This window comes from Lobosporangium transversale (assembly GCF_002105155.1).
Source record: "Lobosporangium transversale strain NRRL 3116 chromosome Unknown BCR41scaffold_14, whole genome shotgun sequence".
Lineage (NCBI taxonomy): Eukaryota > Fungi > Mortierellomycota > Mortierellomycetes > Mortierellales > Mortierellaceae > Lobosporangium > Lobosporangium transversale.
In genome coordinates, this window is record NW_019028992.1 from 280,951 (window position 1) to 301,378 (window position 20,428).

General features: G+C 40.0%; 4 protein-coding genes and 1 non-coding gene across 5 annotated transcripts; 3 read left to right on the forward strand and 2 right to left on the reverse strand.

Annotated features, from left to right (window-relative positions):
* Positions 1–3,738: 3,738 nt before the first annotated feature.
* BCR41DRAFT_369901 (Rhodanese-like domain-containing protein) lies at positions 3,739–5,108 on the reverse strand (the record flags this gene model as incomplete). The annotated part of the gene is made up of 3 exons (XM_022026493.1): positions 3,739–4,399; positions 4,483–4,622; positions 4,782–5,108. 3 exons carry the CDS (start codon positions 5,106–5,108, stop codon positions 3,739–3,741), a joined length of 1,128 nt encoding a protein of 375 aa, XP_021882314.1.
* Positions 5,109–5,663: 555 nt separating this feature from the next.
* BCR41DRAFT_351614 (hypothetical protein) lies at positions 5,664–10,374 on the forward strand. Its single transcript, XM_022023826.1, has 10 exons — positions 5,664–5,866; positions 5,983–6,385; positions 6,687–6,908; positions 7,016–7,543; positions 7,626–7,805; positions 7,915–8,118; positions 8,220–9,180; positions 9,284–9,526; positions 9,612–9,939; positions 10,039–10,374. The coding sequence occupies exons 1-10, from the start codon at positions 5,843–5,845 to the stop codon at positions 10,321–10,323; spliced, it is 3,378 nt and encodes a 1,125-aa protein (XP_021882315.1). The 5' UTR covers positions 5,664–5,842; the 3' UTR covers positions 10,324–10,374.
* Positions 10,375–14,317: 3,943 nt separating this feature from the next.
* BCR41DRAFT_369903 (hypothetical protein) lies at positions 14,318–15,349 on the forward strand (the record flags this gene model as incomplete). Its single annotated transcript, XM_022026494.1, has 4 exons — positions 14,318–14,464; positions 14,540–14,692; positions 14,799–14,898; positions 15,267–15,349. The coding sequence occupies 4 exons, from the start codon at positions 14,318–14,320 to the stop codon at positions 15,347–15,349; spliced, it is 483 nt and encodes a 160-aa protein (XP_021882316.1).
* A 1,537-nt stretch (positions 15,350–16,886) lies between these two features.
* Positions 16,887–16,958, reverse strand: BCR41DRAFT_t57. Its single transcript has one exon. It is a non-coding gene; the product is annotated as a tRNA-Glu (tRNA).
* An 847-nt stretch (positions 16,959–17,805) lies between these two features.
* Positions 17,806–19,960, forward strand: BCR41DRAFT_351622 (hypothetical protein). Its single transcript, XM_022023827.1, is given in 2 exon segments — positions 17,806–19,431; positions 19,451–19,960. The coding sequence occupies 2 exon segments, from the start codon at positions 18,220–18,222 to the stop codon at positions 19,751–19,753; spliced, it is 1,515 nt and encodes a 504-aa protein (XP_021882317.1). The 5' UTR covers positions 17,806–18,219; the 3' UTR covers positions 19,754–19,960.
* Positions 19,961–20,428: the final 468 nt, after the last annotated feature.

The following is a 20,428-nucleotide window of genomic DNA, read 5'->3' on the forward strand; positions in this document are numbered from 1 at the left end:
GGTCCAGAAGAAACATCAACAATGTCAAAGTCGTCGTACCTTGAAAGTAGCTAGATCGGGAATGGTCTTGATTTCCAAATCCATACCCAAGATGCATAGACAAAACTAACATATGTCATCTTCAAGTTCAAGGATAGGAAAGGAAAGGAAAGGAAAGGATTCAATAAGGAGACAAACTACCTGAACGTGGACGACAGATGTAATAAATAAATAAAAATATATAGATATATATATACATTACATTATTCTGCAGCTTTGAACGTTTTGCGCGAAAGCGCGTCTTGCGTCTAGATTACTACATGTAGACTAGTCTATGAACAGTTGGATGCCTATTCACTTTTTCACACATTCATCTGATGCTGCATGTACACCTTTAATAGAGTATAAATAAATCAATCTATAATACATATTATGTATATATATATATATATTATAAATATATACGTATATACTTGTAGTCTATGCAAGTCCAAGGGTCTAGCGTGGAAGAACATGTTGAGCTTAGCTAGCTCTATATTGAATTAACTATGGCAACATTAGTCTTGTTGATGTTGATGTTGATGTTGATGTTAATGTTGATGCATATATAGTATATATATATTTATAATATCATATTTGTATATTAAACGTACATGACAATGAATAAAATGATGATAGCAGCAAAAAAAAAAAAAAAAAAACCATCCTTCTCTGATCTCTGAACAAGTCAAATATTATTGTCATATCTTTTACACTCCCAAGTTCTCTTCTCTCTTCCATCAATGAGTGGGGGAGAGGGGTTTGTGTAACCTCCAGTTTTTCATTTTTATCTGCTCTGCCTCTGTTCTTTGTCTTCTCTCTGCGTTTGTGTTTGCGTGGTTTTTTAATTTTTCTTGTTTGCTGACCCCATGACCAACATGGGAAAGACATGTTTGTGTTCATATACTGAGCCAATTGAAAAAAAAAAAAAAAAAAAAAAAAAAAGGTTTTTTTGCGGGAGAACAGGAAAATGTGCCGAATGGCGCAGAAGTCACGACTGTTGGCGTAATTCGCAAGAAATTATAAAAATGATAGTGAGGTTTTGGTTTTATAAACCGAGAGCTGCGGGGGAATTGAGAACCAAAAAAAAAAAAAAAAAAAAAAAAAAAAAGTAAGAGCAAGATGAGCAGGACAAACCATTAACAAAATAGAATAAAATAAAATATACTCATCTTCTCTCGTTCTTTTGTCATATTCATACATACATGCCAATCGAATTTTTTTTTTTTTTTTTTTTTTTAGATTGAGCTGGCCTCTCTTTGTAGGTGTATATAGAATGATGCAAAATTGAGTCAATGGTTCTGTAAGTACGTTATAGTTTTTTTTCGATCAGGTTATATCAGCCAGGTGTACAAAGAGCAAAGTGGTGAGCAAACTGTGCCTTTTTCTATTCCACTGCTTTTTATCAAAGCAGAGTCAGTCAAAGGAGAAAGATATATAAAAAATAAATCCACCATGGTTTGTAGAAGAGTCAGGTACAAATATCAGGACACTTGACTTGCCGGTAATTGTTTTTGCCTTGATTTACGCTAGAGAAGGTGATGTAATGCTGTTTTACTGTTTGCTAACATGTAAAAAAAAAAAAAAAAAAAAAAAGGGACCTTTTTTTTTTTACCCTGCAAGGGTCGTTAAGAAAAGTGATGGATTACTCACCCCCCTGGTGTCTCTCTTTCATTCCCCGTAATCTTTTTTGTTTACATCATCTGACTGAAGTGTTGTAAACAAGCCCATCCTTGTGTCTGTGCAGATGATTTGTGGGGTGTTACTTTTATGCCAAAGGAACAAGATTGAAGTGGATAATGAAAGCACATCCAAAGGATGCCTCCTCTTCCCTTTGCTTCATTTGGGTGGTTTTGTTTTATTTTATTCTATGTTGTTTTATTTTATTTTATTTTATTTATTTATTGTTTTTTTTTTTGTGCAACCAAGAGGTCGATCAGTAAACATGTGTATTGACTACTGTATAGACTTGTAATCCTTCTCCTCTCTTCATAGTTCAAATACACAAACTTTCCTCATGCAGCAATGCAACAAAAGGTTTAAATTTTCCGCATCAAGAGGACGAAAGGATGCAGTGTGTTAATGCAATTGGACTAAAAATGTGTTTATATTTTTATATTAATGAACTGATATCCTCTCGCAGATGACCACTGTTGTCCACCTTTTTTTTTTTAATAATATTGTCATACAATATTTTATATATATTTTATATATATAATAGAGAGTTTCTTTTTTTTTTTTTTTTTTTTTTTTTTTTTAACAAGACAATTCTCTGTCCACGGAACAATCTCTTTTTTGTTTTCTTTTTCCAAGCAAAGGAGCAGGAAGGGAAGAGAAACAGAAAAATAAAGGATAGAAACAACAAGATTAACGGGAACAGATTTTATATATATTATATATATATATTATAAATATATATACAGTACCATTGCAGCTTATATACTTATACGTACATATTCATAGTCCCAGCGGTCATTGTTTTCAAGGAAAAGAAACGTGCCGGAAACGTGCTTGGGAACATGGTCAATGACGAACAAAAGAAGCTTTTGTCGGGAATATATTTCATTGTCCTACAGTAATAATTAAACATTTGATTCAATCGAAGTACATTTATGTATTGTCTAAATTCGACTGAGGATTGGTTCAAAAAAAAAAAAAAAAAAAAAAAAAATTTAAAGCCTGAATCTCCACAACCGATAATCTCAGAAGTAAACCCATCTACAGAACAGTTGTGACTAAATAACCGATGGCGCAGAATAAGACAGTGGGACTTTTCCCCAGAAATGAACGTTCCTGCATATTCCAGGGGCATAGCAAAACATCAAACAACGTAAGAGGGACCCTCTTTTTTTATTATTATTATTATTATTTATAATGAGCTAGTACAGTAGTTAAGCTACAGGGAAGATCAAAGGACCCGCAATGTCCATCACACGTATACACATGTACTCGAAGCTTCTTTATTCTACGACCATAGAATTTCTTCTACATATTGATATGTATTATATATATATAAATATATATACATACAGATATATTACTTTGTTCCGGCTCATCACGCAATCAAATAAAACAAACTCCATGAATCACCCACTTTTTTTCTTTCTTACACAGAACGCCGCTTTAAAGCACTATAATGAAAACATAACGGACTGGGACTACTCTTTTTTTCTTTTCTTTTTTTTTTTTTTCTTTTCAACTACACGACAAAACCCTTTAATGAATTATAATATGCATCCATATACATAAATGTATATACACACCCACATGTATACTCTGATTGGACTTCATTATCTCTGAAAAGTTGAGGCACACATACAGAAACGAGAAGGAGTAACAGATCAAAGTTCAGTCGACATTAAATGCATGTAGACTATCTCGCCGTTTTGATTGTTTCGATAATTTTAAAGTTCTTTTTTTTTTTTTTTTTTTTTTTTTTTTTTTTAGTGGGTACAAGAATATGTATATAACCTTCCTTGAAAGTTAACGACAACATTGTCTTCTCAGTTACCCAGTCCTTAAAGCTCTTGGGACCACTAGGTATTCTAGAGATCTACAGCGAGCATAGCAACCCCAACTCTAAAGTCTCATGCTTGTACGTGTATTAAGGTTTATGTATATCTATAGTCTATTATGCTGGAAAGAAACTCTATATCCAGAGTATATATATTTAATGGTGAGCTCAACCTTGCTGTCTCTATCACCACTTTAGCGCTTGAGTCACGAAAGTACTTCGTTCTTTCTCATCTCTAAAACCGTCAATGGCCTAACGCGAAGGCGATGTTCATGGTAGGGCTTGATACCAGGCCGTGCTTTCATGCCTATAAGACCTGGATGATCCTTTTGGATCTGCTTCTGCTTTTCATTCAGCTCTTTGACCATGTCCACACACGATTGAGAACCACATGTACCCTCATGCTTTTGCAGACAGGAAGGGCAAGAGATCATCAATAGGTTGCATGCCATGTTGGAGCAATTCAAGTAAAGGTCACAAGGAGCACCACATGTATGGCATTTGGCGATCACATCCTCTGTAATAGGTTCGCCTAGACGTTTATCAAAGGTAAAGTTCTTTCCCTTATAGATAGAGTGGACTTTGGCATCCTTTGTTGAAGTAGATGGATCAGCCTTTTCCTTTGCATCACCACGTTGTTCTTGAATATAACGACCATATGCAGTAACGCCTCCTTGCAGCATCTTGACAGAGCTAAACCCTTTCGATTTAAGCAATGCTCCTGAACGTGTGCAACGAATGCCTCCAGTGCAGTACATGTAAATATCCTGGTCTTCTTTACCCTTGCAGATCTCAAACATGGCTTCAATGTTTTCCTTGAAAGTAGTAACATCCGGTCGAATAGCATTCTCAAAATGACCAATGGCGCTAAAGACAAAAGGAAGGAGGGATCAATTCGGATCCGATATATTTCAGAGACTGCATCATAAAAAGTGAAGAGCATGTGCTACCTTTCATAATGGTTCCTCATGTCGATCAAAATAGGAGGCTCCGATAGAGATGATAATTCTTTGTGCCACTCTTCTGGTGTAAGATATGTAGGCTCGTTATTCAGATCGAACGTGCTATTGTCAATGCCATCGGATACGAGCTGGCGAGTTTAGATAGGATCCAAAGTCAGCAAGCTATTCAAACACACGTTTTTTCATCGCATATCATCCATGCTTTGAGATTGCATCCCTTTCCTGTTTTTTTTTTTTTTTTTTTTTTTTTTTTTTTTTTTTAAAAAAAAAAAAAGGCTATCCTGTACCTGTTTTTTAGCTCGAACATGCAACTTTTTGAATGCCTTGCCCTCAGACATGGCAGGATTAAACCGAATTTTGTTAAAAATTGGCCAATGTGTGGCATAATACGTTTTGAATTCCTCGACCCGATTCTTGGGACAACTGATCTGTGCATTGATTCCCTCGCTGGAAACGTAGATTCTGCCAACAACATCCATGGGACGCAGATCTGTTAGGAAATAGTATTGAATCTTAAACACATCAGCCTCATCAATCGGACGAAACTGATAGAAGGATAAGGTGATATATTCAGTTGGAGGCGGGTGCGGCGTTCGCTGGATATAATCCCTCATGAGTCGTAGCGTAGTCTTTTCCACGTCTTGTACCGGTGGAGTATTGATATGAATTGTACCGTCACACAACACAGAGCTGTGAGGTTGGTCCAATAACGATGCTAATGACGATGTTTGTGTTGATCGCGAGGATATGGTATGAGGCTTTGATCGATTCAAGGTGGTGGACAAGGATGAAAAGAAAGCCCTGGTGGCTGTGTTTGGGTAGACTAGGCAAATATCTCTAGGATAGAACCTCACACCTGAAGGGGCAGTGTGGGACAAAAGGAATCTTCCATGAAATGCATTGTTCCGAGTCGCCTTTGGAAGCAGCTGTAATACAGAGTAGAGTACCCTACAATGCGTGCAAGACATGGAGGAAATCTGAAATGAGTTTTTTTTTTTTTTTGAAGATCTATTTGGTTAGAAGAAGGGAAGAAAGAGCACAAAGTTATGAGTAACAGGAGTCATGTGATAAATCCAGGCCCATCCACCATGCTCCGCCATCTGTCTGTGCAGGTAATTTTCATCGCAATGGAACAGCTTTTTTTATTTTCAAGCTCATTTGCTGTATCAGTTATTTTGTCTTCTCTTCCTTCTCCAATCTTTCTCACCATCACCCCTCTTAGCTACGTCTTAATTCGAAAGACTCTCACGCTACATCGCCACAGACACCATTGACCAACGTCTGAGTTGCAATTCCTCCGTGCTCGCCCTTAACCACCTGACCACACACTTAATACAAACTTTCTAATATGGAGCAAGACAGAAAGCACATGGTAATTCGAAATGCTATGCTCATAGCGGCTACAACATTCTCGATTCCACCCGCTGGCAAGAGAACAACCTTTTGATACATTTTAATGCATATTTCTCTCGATACTCTTCCCTGCAGGAAATGGATGACGAGCAAAAGCTGGAGGATTTGCGGAAGCGTCTCCAAAAAGAGAAAGAGATCAAGGCAGCCACTATGAAATTGCGCGACTTTCAGCAATCTGAAGTTGCTAAAGCAGCATGCGATGCCACATTGGCAGAGTCACAGCAGCGCATCAACTATTTTCAAAATGAGTTTGATAAACTCCAACTCAAGAAGCAGGAGAATTCACCAAGAGTGCCTCGGACACAGATCCCAATTACCCTTCCTAGTCTTGAAAACGCCCCACCCATGATGAAGGCTGGGCTCGAGCACCAAGCGCGATCATATGCTGATAACCGTGCAATGCATTACAGAAAGCCATCAACTTCAATCTCACAGTATCCTGATGACTTCATCTCTCATAAACCACTTTCGACAGTTGGTAAGCAAAACAAAGTTTCATTAATTTCTGTACCTTTATCTTTTAGAAATGGAGTAGGCTATGGACCTGCATGTCATACGATATTGTCTCTTGGTCAAAGCACCCATCAGAAATGAAAGCCTATCAACAACTCTGCATTTGAATGCCTTGCATTTGGCTGTGAAACAACCACTGACTCTTGTCGGCGATCATCCAAAGAACCGGCAATCCTTCCATAAATCAGTGCGATGGACAATGGGAAGGATTCTTTTACGCTATATCGAACTAATGCTCTCGTGTTGTGACCATGCAACACCAATAGATCTGTTGAAGGCACCGACCCCCATCACTACAAAAAAAGTTACTTATAAATTACGCGAGTTGGCCTACAAGCTGGACATTGAGAAGAAGGTCAAGATTGCTTCTGAGAGGTTAGAGCAATTGGGGATGTCTGCAAAGGACGGTAATGCTGAGAGCAGTGAGAGGGTTGTTTTGCTAAAGCGTGCACTTCAAAAGTACCAAGGACTTTACATCCCTGGCCAAGGTATACCTATACTACCCTTTTTTTTTTTTTTTTTTTTTTTTTTTTTTACTCATACAAGATAGCTACAGCTCAATCAATTTAACCTATTCCATTCATTCATCCCATAGAGGACGATATCACAAATACCCCTGGTACAGCCCTGAGGCGACCGATGACTGGAACACTTTATGTTCGTATCAGTGGGCTCAAACATCAAAACAACGCACCCACACGCAACTCAAAAACGGCAGAATCTATGGCTTGTATCAAAATCGATGGAGCTCCTCGTGCAAAAACAAGGATGGCTCGTAATACCCCGCACGGCATTCGGTGGAACGAGGATTTTGAGGTACCTGTTACAAAAGCAAGCGAGATTGAAATCACCGTTTTTGATAAACCAGACCAAACACCTGTACCTATCGGGATGTTCTGGCTAAAGATATCTGATCTCATAGAAGAACTCCGTCGAAAAAAAGTGGAAGCTGATAATGATGCTGCATGGGTGGCAGCTAATGCTCAGGAATTGGGGAGCAGGCCACCGACTATTCGACCAGGAACTGGACCTCTAGGAGACAACCCTATCAATGGCGTTGAAGGTGTTGAGGCGTGGTGGGATCTTGAGCCCATTGGGCAGATCAGCTTGAAATTCAACTTTGGTAAGAGATACTGGATGTAATGACTTTATACAGTTGTATAGCTTCCTCAGGACATATATTGACCAATCTTTGTTTGCAATAGTGAAGGATGTTGCTATCAGGAAGCGTCCATCCAAACTGGGACGCCAAGGCGCAGTTCGAAAACGTAAAGGAGAGATCACAGAAGTTCAAGGACACAAGTTTGTATCCCAAAAGTTTTTCCAAATTATGTGTTGTGCTCTCTGTGCAGAACTGTTTACTGGCAAGGGTGCACAGTGCGAAGGTAATCCTTTTTATTTATTTATTTATTTATTTTTTAAATAACGCAGGCGCACCACTTTAAAGGTGACATAGTGTAAGGTTTTTTACTTACATGCTCTTTTAAACGCTAGACTGCAAGTTTACTTGCCATCAAAAATGTGCTGAGAAAGTTTTTATTAAATGCATTTCCTCCAAGAGTACTGAAGATCCTGATGAAGCCAAGCTCAATCACCGTATTCCTCACCGTTTCGAAACCTTCACCAATCTTTCGCCAACTTGGTGCTCTCATTGTGGGCATATGCTTACGTTCGGTCGCCGGCACAAGAAATGCTCTGGTATTGTAATTATCAACGTGTAACCAAAAGAGGCAAAGATAGTTATCTTTAATGTACCTTCGTCCAACCCACCAACCCTTTGTCCTGTTGGCACTCAATAGAATGTCCTGTCGTAGCTCATGAGGGCTGCAGCGACCTTGTCCCTAACCATTGCGGAATGCCAGCCGAAACAGCAAACAAATTGATGGAGGAAATCAGGCGACGCACCCAAAATGCACGTGTTGCCCCAGCTTCTACCAAGGCATCCAAACCACCTTCATATGACTCTGTTTTCCTTGATAACAACGTATCATCCCTTAGGCCTGCACCCCCAATCCCGCAGGGGGGGCGTCCTCCGCTTCCGACAAGACCGGACAGTCGTCCAGACTATAGCTCTTCCGACACGGATGTTAATCAGCAGAGACTTCAACATCAGATGCAACAACTCCAGTTACAGCATCACCAGCACTACCAACACTATCAACAACAACAGCTGCAGTTGCAGCAACAGCAACAATTACAGAAGCATCAACAACAGCAGCAGCAGCAGCAGAAGCAACAGCAGCACGATTATGAACAGCAGATGCGGAAGTTGGAACAACAACGTTATTATGAACAGCATCAAATACAGCAACAGAAAAATGCTCTTTTACAACAGCAACTTCAATTGCAAGGACAACAATTTAAGCAGAAGCAACAGCTTGAAAAAGAGAGACCTCAGCCCCCTACTCAGGAGAAATACACTCACCCAGAAGACAAGTTCCGCAATGAGCAAGCGCGTTTGGAGCAATATCGTCTTGAACAAGAAAAGAAACAACAGAAGACACCGCCTGTCGCATCTCATCATCAGGAGCAGAGGCCGTTAGTCATGCCTACGGCCCACATGCCCACACTGAAGATCGTGAACAAGCAGCCTCCGAAACCCACACGCAAGTATGGACTGGATGACTTCCATTTTTTGGCTGTACTTGGCAAAGGGAACTTTGGAAAGGTGATGTTAGCGGAAGACAAGAAGGGGGCAGAGCTCTATGCCATCAAGGTCCTAAAGAAGGAGTCAATCGTTAAACAAGATGAAGTTGAAAGGTGAATATTTTATGTACAAAGCTGACCGAAATGTGCTGATGATGCTACTTGTTCGATTATATATTATTTTATTGATGATTCTTTTAAAATTCTCTTTTTCTAGCGCTCGATCAGAAAAGAGAATATATCAGGTTGCAAACAAGGAGCGTCACCCTTTCTTGACAACACTGCATTCTTGCTTCCAAACTGAGACTCGACTCTATTTTGTGATGGAATATGTCCGCGGAGGGGATCTTATGATGCACATCCAGAAGGATAAGCGGTTTGGTGAACAGCGGGCTAAATTTTATGGATGCGAGGTTTTATTGGCTTTGCAATATTTCCACCAAAATGATATTATATACCGGTAAGAACACGAGACTCTTTGATATGTGACTCTATGAGAAATCCTATATATTAATTTTATCTTATTATCTTTTTCGTCAATTTAGTGACCTTAAACTAGACAACATTTTGTTGACTGTAGATGGACATATCAAGATTGCAGATTATGGGTTATGCAAAGAAAACATGCCTTATGGTGCAACGACAAGGACTATTTGCGGTACGCCAGAATTCATGGCACCCGAAATCTTGGAAGAACAACCGTATGACCGCGCTGTGGATTGGTGGGCCTTTGGAGTGCTGATGTATGAGATGATGCTGAGAAGGGCACCGTTCTCAGGCGAGGAAGAAGATGACATCTATGACTCGATCCTGGAGGATGAACCAACTTATCCCCCAGGGTTTGGACGTCATGAACAAGCGTTGTTACAATCGGTACCTACTTGTCTTTATTTACGTACTCTGAAGTTCCATTCCAGAGGCCTGTTGGTAAATGACTAATTTCTTTCTTTAATTGTTTTATTCACAATGCAGTTACTTGTCAAGGTCCCAAGTCTCCGCTTGGGATCAGGGCTAACAGATGCAGAAGAGATCAAGGCGCATGCGTACTTTCGCAATGTAAACTTTGATGATGTTTATCACAAGCGTATCCGACCTCCGTTTATACCAAAAATTTCATCAGCGACAGATGTGTCCAACTTTGACTCTGAGTTTACAAGTGAGGCACCTGGTGAGACACCAACGGATTATCGCCTCAATAATGTTGAGCAGGATTTTTTCAAAGGCTTTTCCTACGTTTCTCCTTGGGCCACGCGTTAAACAAGCTCTATTTAAAGTAGCAATTAAAAAGAATCAAGCAGAAAATATTATATGAATCAGCTAGTAGTTGGGGGTATCCGATTTTAATGTTGTTACTATTATTGTTATTATTATTATTATAATTATTACTATTGAGGACATTTGGACAACAAAACTGAGGTTTACGTCTAGTACCCGACATTTATTTAGTACAAAGGCACAACAGTGCAGGTTCGTAAAAGCGGCCTCTTTCAGGTGAAGTAAAAATAACATTGTTGGTCAACCATCATTTTGCCCAGGCCAGCGATCGCAAGGTACTAAATAGAAAAAGTTCCTTCAGACCAACTTTGAAAGAGTTACAGTGTCTCAAGAACGATTTTAAAAGATAAATAAATAAATAAAATAAAAATTAACATTTGTCTTTTTAAAACTGTTAAAGCCTTCAATGCTGAGTTCCCAACATTCATCCAACCTTCCTAGAAAGAAAGAAAGAAAGAAAGAAAAAAAAAAAAAAAAAAAAAAAAGTAGTTTACTCTCGCCACATTGTTTAGAAAAAAATATTTGCTAATCTATTTGGCAGCCATTACCAAATATGATCAGTTTTGAAAACTCTCTTTGGCAGCCCAGCTGCCATAGAGCACCCTCATAAAAAGAATTATTTGCACGGTCCCGTACACACTGCTCCTCCTGTGGAAATAAAAATAAAAATAATTATAACGGAGTGTTTCTTTATGGACATGTTGATACCTTGGTGCTGTAAGTAAAGTCACTCATTTCCATCCGAAGCCGCTAACAGGCATTGAAGTGTAACTTATTCATACGGGTTTTACTCTTTCTGACAAACACTAATATTTGTAATTATATGATGAATGCAATAAGGTGTAGTGTGTGGCCAATCAACCTTTTCAAACTAGATTTGCAAAACAATACTTGGCAGCCCAGCTGGCATCTAAGTGTATGAAGTCAGGTGGCTGCCAAATAGATTAATCTACTAGAAAAATTCCCAGTCCTGGGATCAAACCGCGTTCCGTCAATGAAAGCTATAAAGTCTCGTCATTGCACCAACTTAGGAGAGGTTAAAGTACTGCGGTCTTGTAAATATCATCTGTCCAAAAGCCACGTAACCATTCTCCGTACTTGCAAAGTCCTCTAACTGCAAGTCATGTGCTCTCTCTCCTCTGAGAATCACCTGACCCTAAGCCCAATGGCTGAGTAGTATACCCTAAAATCTCAAGTTCGGATCTAGCTTGTCAGTGTAGGCTCGTCACCAGCCTGTGTGGCTTATGTGCATTGCACTAACGCTCACTGACAGGCTGGGATCAAACTTAAGATTTTGGGGGGGGGTCAACATCTAGCGGCATATTTCGACTTAGAAAAAAAAAAAAGGACCATTTCCTCGCCGTTTGTACGATGTTGACCAAGTTTGGTCCCAGCCTGTCAGTGAGCGTTAGTGCAATGCACATAAGCCACACAAGTTGGTGACGAGCCTATGACGAACCTGGTTATATCACTTGATTAAAGCTACGCTCGAACGACACAACCAGAATATAATTTCATTCACATCCACAATCATCATGGAGCCTTCGCACCTCTCTGCTCAAGTGAAGCAAAGGTAAACATCGATAAATACATGTGTTGTCTTTATGTGCACATGCTAGTCATCCATTATAACTAATCTCAGTTACGTTTAAACAAGCTTTTAGCTGGATGCAAATCATGCCATCTCTTTTCAGAACGCCTGCAGGAGCGCTTTCAGTTTTTTTTTTTTTTTTTTTTTTTTTTTAATTGAAACTTCAGCAGCAAGGCCGCCTCAATCATTCTTTACGACCGAGCACTTCAAGTGCTTCCTTGTAGGAATCTTTAGTCCTCTCCATAGCGGGGTTGTGTCTATTGTGCTGTGCGTGCTTAGCTGTTGGTTCTTTCATTTTCATTCTCTTTTTTTATTTTTATTTTTATTTTCATTTTCTTTGTAGTTTTTTTTCTGTCTCTTCTTTTTCCCCTCTTTTTTTTTCTTATTCTCTTCTGGATCAGCAGCAAGCTGCCTCAATTATTCTCTACGACAGAGCATCTTGAGTGTTTCATTGTAAGAATCTTTAGTCCCCTCCTTGGCGGGGTTGTGTCTATTGTGCTGTGCGTGCTTAGCTGTTGGTTCTTTCATTTTCATTTTCATTCTCTTTTTTTATTTTTATTTTTATTTTCATTTTCTTTGTAGTTTTTTTTCTGTTTCTTCTTTTTTCCCCTCTTTTTTTTTTTTTTTTTTTTTTTTTTTTTTCGTAATCTCTTCTTTACCAGCAGCAAGCTACCTCAACTATTCTTTACGACAGAGCATCTTGAGTGTTTCATTGTAAGAATCTTTAGTCCCCTCCATAACAGGGTTGTGTCTATTGTGCTGCACGTGCTTTGCTTTTTTTTTTTTTTTTTTTTATATATATTTGAAGTGCATAGGTGTTTTGTGGACCCTACCGTTTTCTCAAGTTCGTTAACAAGTACAGACCAGTGCTCCTATTCGATTCGAACGGATCGAATTCGAATAGCTTCGAATAAGCCATATCCTGGTTTGATTCGAATCCTGATATCTATTCGAATGGTTCGAATAGGAGCACTGGTATTGATGCACCGAAACATTTTCTTACATACAGAAATCCCCTGGGATGGAAGGCATGGGGATGAAGGATGGCTCCCTCTACACAGTTGACAAATGGATAGTAGAGGGCAGTGCTCCTATTCGAAATGAAATTTTGTCAATTATGATGTTTCAGATAAAAATAAATAAATATCAATTGACAAAATTTCAGTTCGACTAGGAGCACTGGTAGAAGGTAGTGATGTGTCGCAGGAGATGATGCCCTTCAGGCGTCAATTGGTGGAAGAGTGAAATATTTTATGGTAAGTCGGAAGTCAAGGAGATCAAAAGTTGTTTATTATTTTAGCTAGGTCGGAGCCTTATATAGGCTCCAACATAGCCGTCACTAATTGCTCTGATCTATGAATAAAAAGGGAAGTGCTCCATTTGGGTACACTCCTTAGCCTCAGGACGTAACAAAGAGCCGACAAAGGTGAACAACATCTTTCACAAATGGTTAGTGAAAATTTTTAAATCCTTGCCATTAATTTTTAAATCTATGGGATCCAGGCTAAGTTATTGTTCTTCTTTTGTTCTACCAGTGCTCTCAGCTTCATCTTCTCAAAAGAGTTTTTGCTGGAGATGTATAGCACGGTCAACAAAGATATGCCCTTGGAAGTCAAAAAAATGTTTGCGGTGGAGATTAATGAGCTAGAGGGGGATCACTCCCTTGTTGTCAACTTTGCTGCAGGAAAGGCAATGCAAAAGTCTTGGTCAAGGGTCGAGGGGTTAGGTATATAGTTGATAGATTGATTATTCGTTGGGGGGTTTTGCTATACTACAAAGATACTATTTATATTGTGTAGTTCTGCTGCAAGGAACAATCTAGAAATGGGCAAAGCATTGTTGGTGTAACAATTGATTTCTAGCATTTTCGCTTGCAGGCAACCAGCTCATTTAGAGAGTCCGAGGAGTTTTCGCAGTCCTTTGATTCGAATATTGCAGAACTTTCTGCGAAACTTTCTCCGGATGTTCGGCGGACACTGCTATTGACATTCATTGGCTTGTCCACAGCATTTCTATGGGAAGCGTTCCCAACAGTGCTCCTATTCGAACTGAAATTTTGTCAATTGATATTTATTTTTTTAATCTGAAACATCATAATTGACAAAATTTCAGTTCGAATAGGAGCACTGGTCCCCAATTACGGAGCAAAGCCTCTTCGATCTTGTGCTCAAACCAATCTTCGAGGGGTTTTTCGGAAGTAAAGGGGTCCACTATGAGGCGTAAGTGCTTTCACTGTTTCCACTGTCCTGCTAAATGATTTTTGATAGCCCCTAAACAAGCCTTCGTTATTTTGCTATTTTCAGACATAAACACTTGATCACGCTTTCATATTTCAAACAAAGGCTCCGTCCAGATGCCCAGTGGTCAGTAAAACAACTTCCCGTCATGATATTCGAAGGAAAGAAAAGTGCTGCTGGTGGCGCTTGTTTGCAAAGAGATAAACAAAAACTATTTCATCTCCAAAAACTTGTGCTCGATCTGCAGCTAATCAACGGCGTGAGGAGCCCAATGCACTGGGAATCTTGGCTCAAAGTAAGATTTTTTTTATACTTCCTATTTTATTTTGTTATTTCATACACGATATGAGAAATTACTAACAATAAAAAGTATGTATCGTCCTCAGAAGGGATGTTGGAATTCTTCGTGCTGAGCTTGGAGCACGAAGCCCTCTACGTTGTGAAGGAGTTGGGAAATTTCCCATACCCTATTAATAGCCGTACCTTCAAGAACATTGAAACGGATATAAACATCATGATGGAAGTAAGGGTATGTTCTTAGTTAATTGCCTGCCCGTTTGTCATAATTATACTGTATATGAAGAGTTCCAGTTTATGACCTTATTATTGTTTATCATAAAAATAAATAGAAAATCTTTGAACAGATTAAGCGAGACATCCTGGAACATGTTAGAGGCTCTTTAAGGGTTGAATGCGAAACTTCCATCATGGAGAGGGAAGGCGAGATCCGTAAGGATTGGATTCGACCTTCATAACAGATTCCAATAGTAGATACAGTAATAAATCTATTTGTCATACAGTATAAAACCCAAAGAACTTCTTTCTCAATAAAGCCTTCAGTTTACCCATAAGTCTTAAGTTTCTCCTATCTGTCTTGTTCTTGACCTGCAGTTTATCTTGCCTTTTTATCCTTTTCCCCTTGTCCCAACAAGCATTCGCCTTCCGGTAACTCAGTTTGTGAGCTCACCTATAAAGCTCCCATCTTCCCTTTTTGGCATCCTATGGCGCTGTTTGTCGTCAAGGTTATTTACCTCTATTTTCTTTTGTTATTCTAGTTGACACCACAACCTATAAATCGTTTGTAATTCTTTATTTAGTCCCAGAATCGCATAAAGAATATCAACATCTATTCTGGGCTACGTACGACTTTGATAAGATAAATATTCTGGTCAGTATTTGATGCTTGGGTATCGAGCTTGTGTCATGGAAGGCTTCCTGGTAATGGTATTTAAGACTGAAATAAAGACCCCGTACAAAGGATTAATCTATTTGGCAGCCCATACCAAATATAGTAATTTTTGCCTCTATTTGGCAGCCTACTTCAGGGGGCTGCCACTTAACTTCGCACTCTTGGGTGGCAGCTGGGCTGCCAAATACATTACTTTTTTTTTTTTTTTTTTTTTGATAACAGGGTCATAACATCAGTGGTAAAACAAGCAGCGTTCTGTGGATACATTGCCTTGCACAGCAAATGCCGCCGGAGGTACTAAGGGCAGCGGCGATGACATCTTCACAAAACAGCCCTCAATGTACACGGTTAGGGAGCGATTTATTGAAGACGTCTAGGTAGCAGGTGAGACGCGTTTGCTCCGAGCGAAAACCTCTCATAGGCATTGATCTCCAAATGGCACCTCCAAAACTGTATGAGCGGCCTACTTGAAAAAAAAAAAAAAAAAAAAAAAAAAAAAAAAAAAAAAAAAAGAAAGTCATTAGTTTTTAAATGAGACAAGACAATGTCACTACACATAACTATGACGTAGAAGACGGGAGCTTTATTAATTTGAAGTATGAGCGTTATATACATATACGGTTCCTAGGAATGAAAAAAAAAAAAAAAAAAAAAAAAAAATAGTTAGAGGCCAAATAACGCTGGGTAGGCTGCCAAGTAAATAATGAATGTTATTTGGCAACTGGGCTGCCAAATAGATTAATCCCCGTACAAACAAATAATATCATCATTGGAAAAAAATTGTGGATTAATCTATTTGGCAGCCTAGTTGCTAAATATTATTTGGCAGCCCATTGCCAAATATAATCAACTTTCAAGACTCTCTTTGGCAGCCCAGTTGCCAAATAACATTCATTATTTACTTGGCAGCCTACCCAGGGCTATTTGGCCTCTAACTATTTATTTATTTATTTATTTATTTTTTTTTTTTTTTTTCATTCCTAGGAACCGTATATGTATATAACGCTCATACTTCAAATTAATAAAGCTCCCGTCTTCTACGTCATAGTTATGTGTAGTGACATTGTCTTGTCTCATTTAGAAAACTAATGACTTTTTTTTTTCAAGTAGGTCGCTCATACAGTTTTGGAGGTGCCATTTGGAGATCAATGCCTATGAGAGGTTTTCGCTCGGAGCAAACGCGTCTCACCTGCTACCTAGACGTCTTCAATAAATCATTCCCTAACCGTGTACATTGAAGGCTGTTTTGTGAAGATGTCATCGCCGCTGCCCTTAGTACCTCCGGAGGCATTAGCTGTGCAAGGCAATGTATCCACAGAACGCTGCCTGTTTTACCACTGATGCTATGACACTGTTATAAAAAAAAAAAAAAAAAAAAGTAATGTATTTGGCAGCCCAGCTGCCACCCAAGAGTGCGAAGTTAAGTGGCAGCCCCCTGAAGTAGGCTGCCAAATAGAGGCAAAAATTACCATATTTGGTATGGGCTGCCAAATAGATTAATCCAAAAATTGTTTGCTAATTAAAAGAATTCCCAGTCCGGGGATCGAACCCGGGCCTTGTCGGTGAGAGCGACAAATCCTGACCACTGGACCAACTAGGAAGAGGTTAAAGTTTTATCGTAAATCTGCTATCTACGTATCCTTTTCTTCATTATTTCCATCATCATTCAGTACTTTTATCATTATTTCCTTTATCAATCCTAGTATTTAAATCACTTTGGCTTCTTTTTCGCCCAATGACTGAGTAGTATACTCGTCAGGGCACCCTCCTGTCTAGCCCAGGGGCCGGGTTCGAGTCCTGGTTAAGGCACATAAAGTGAAGCAAACATGTGCCAGGTCAGGGATTTGCTTGAGTTTTTATACTTTCTCTCCGAGACAGCCTAGTGTTCTCCGCTAAGGCTAAGATCGTGGGTGCACTACCCTAAGTCGCCTGGCTGGCCACATGTCTTAGGTATATATTCCACCCCCCAGCCGAACCAGCGGTACATCTGGCAGCACATCCCCCCATCCACCCACTTGACTAGGACAGCGATGATCACAAAGTTTGACGGAGTCCAAAGTAGAAATTTCAGACCAATTCCGCAAGATTTGGGTCCACATGCCAGTGGATTTGATCGAATAGAAAAAATTAAAAAGTCGTCCTTAGCTAGAGTCGGCACGCCAGCCTCCGCGGCTTTTCACGGGCGCAACAGGCCACATCGGAAGGATGGACTTCGAGTACCGATCACGGTGTACATTGGTAGAGAAAAACATGGATACGAATTGGCTCTTCACAGCCATCCCGTGCGAACTTTGAGAGTTTCGCTTGTTTCATAGTTGAGGGCGATATCATTACTTTAGAGCGAGATTATGAAATAAAATTCCTCACCTCTGTGGGTTCTTGTTAACAGGAAAAAAAAAAAGAAAAAAAAAAATTTTTTTTTTTCACTTTTGATGCTATTTTGCAGCATTCTCCAGGACTATCATTGTTGATTTATGATCCTTTAGTGATCTATTTGTCAGATTATCCTCCTTTGGCACTTTGTCCATTTATGAATTTATCTTTTGGCACTTCGTCCAACTTTTTATTATCATTTTGTTCATTTCTGTCAATCTTTGGGATCATTGACAGATCTTTCCACGTCAGTTTGGTGAAAAAATCACTGTCTTAAGAACCGGGGGGTTATACTGAGATGCCCTTAAAAACCGCAGCGAGACGCAAATACATAGAACACACTGAAGTGTTGTACCAAGATAAAGGTCGAACGCATCACGACTCTTCTCCGTACACCATCGGATACGCTACATTTACACATTCCCTCTCTATACACACATCTTCCACACCCCTGTTAGTGCACAAGAGTGCCAACGACATCACTCATCATGGAGCCTGCATTAGGAAAAAATCAGCAACATGATCCACCCAATTTGGACAGAAATGTCCTTCATTCGAAAAGAGCTCGCATTCCAAATAGCGGAATCGGATCTCAAAGACAGCCCACCAACCAAGAAGTCGGTCCCGCAAGCGGCATAGAGGCGAGCGGGAGCCGCGTTGACGAGGGAACGGGCTCTAAGAGCCGTCCTTCGTATAGCCGCAGCCTGGATGCAAATGGCTTGCGTGCAGCTACACAAGAACAGGACGCAATGGACGAAGACGATGACGCGATGGCCACTGTGGGAATCACAGAATGGCAGGAAGTGAGACGCACCAAGGATAGGCTGAAGGCGGCCGGCGTCTTCCTCGAGGACCTTTATGGAACAACGGTTGCCGAAAAAAAGAAAGACCTAGAAACAGTCTTGTTGGATGCTGCCATCTATTGTACAGAAGGACCACACAAGGTTAAAGTCAATGGATATACTGCTTTCCGCGTTGCTGTTGAGGATCAACCATCCCTGACAGCGCTCCTGGAAATGACTGCTACACACAGGGATGAAGACGGAAATGAACACGAAGTCCCATTGTTTTTTAAAATAAATACCGACACCCGTGAACGTGAACTGGAACGCACAGTGGAGGTTTATGGTATTGCTCCTAGGACTCCGGAATTCCTTATCAAGTCAGCAATGCTGCAGTTCGGTACTATTGGAAAGATTGCAACCCGCCCATGCTCCAAGGGAGTCAAAATCACCGCAGCAGTAGTTTACAACAATGTTGAGGACGTCACAAAATTCAAATTGGCCAACCGGGAGCACGTCTTCATTGGAAAAGAACTCGCGCGCATCCGCAAAATCGGCAATGAACGAGTCGAGTGGACATTGACACACGTCGCAAAAATCTCAGGTCTCCCTTTTGGAACGACAGACAAGGACTTGGAGCCTCTCCTTGGAGAAAAGCAAGCGAATTTCGTCAAAGTGCCACGCTATTTTTCAAAGGACGGGAAGAAATGGCAATATCAACGAGAAGCATTCGTGTATTTCCCCTCTGCAGAAGCAATGGCGGAAACTATGACTAAACCAGTCAAAATCGGGGGCATTGAGACTTTCTGGGGTGATAAGGACGACAAACGATGCCGACAATGCCACAAACCAGGACACATCATGAGGGAATGCGAGGTATTCATTGCACTCCAGGAGACAAAGCAGCACATCAAAGCTGTCAAGGAATACCAAAAAGGGAGGAGCACTGAAAGTTGTACCACAACTCTCATACGCCAAAGCCGCCACGGGAAAGAGTGGAAGTGTTACTCAAAGCAACCAACAGAAGGCACAGGAAGAAAAAACCAATACCCAAAGTTCTGGTCAAACAAACGTCATAGGAAAGAAAAGCAACACTGGTGCAGTCGATAAGAAAATCCAGCAACTGGTAGATACAGTGGAACGCCTACAGGAAGAGCAACAACAACTACGTGCTCAAAACAGTCTACTAATCCAAATGTTAATAGGAATGATGAGCCAACATCTTGGTGCAATGTTTTAACCTAATTGATATAGCTTACTATGTATATGGAACCAAAGTTCAATAGGACAAAGAGAGGGGTCTCTATTTCTGGACAGACGACATCTTATATACTACACTATCATGCAAAACTGAAAGTATAATTCATTCCCATGTCCATTTCTTTTTCTCATTCCTAGAAACCGTATATGCATACACCACTCACACTTTGGTTTAATAAAGCTCCCGTCTTCTTCTACGTCATAGTTATGCGCTGTGGCATTAGCTTGTCTCATTTAGAAAGTTAATGACTTTTTTGTTCATGCAGGTCTCTCTTTCAGTTTTGCATGTGGTCTCAAATGTTGCCCATGACAACATCTGGTCGTCATTAAATGCGAATAAAAGAAGGACTTTCTCTCTTTCCTTTATGAACACTTGCTTAACTCTCTCTTAACCACACCTTCACAGAATATGAGACCCACTCCACAAAGGAAAGTCAACGAAGCCAGGAGGTTAATGATGGCAGGCATGTCTGTTGAATGGTATAGAATCCCAGTGGACTTCTGCCGCAAACTCATCATAGGTATTCATAAGAGACTCCAAGCTGTCAGTGACGCCCATGGTTGGAATACTATCTATTGATGTAAGGATATGGCTTACAAAAGAATAAAGATCTTCGGCCTTCGAATGAGCACATGCAAAACTGAAAGAGAGACC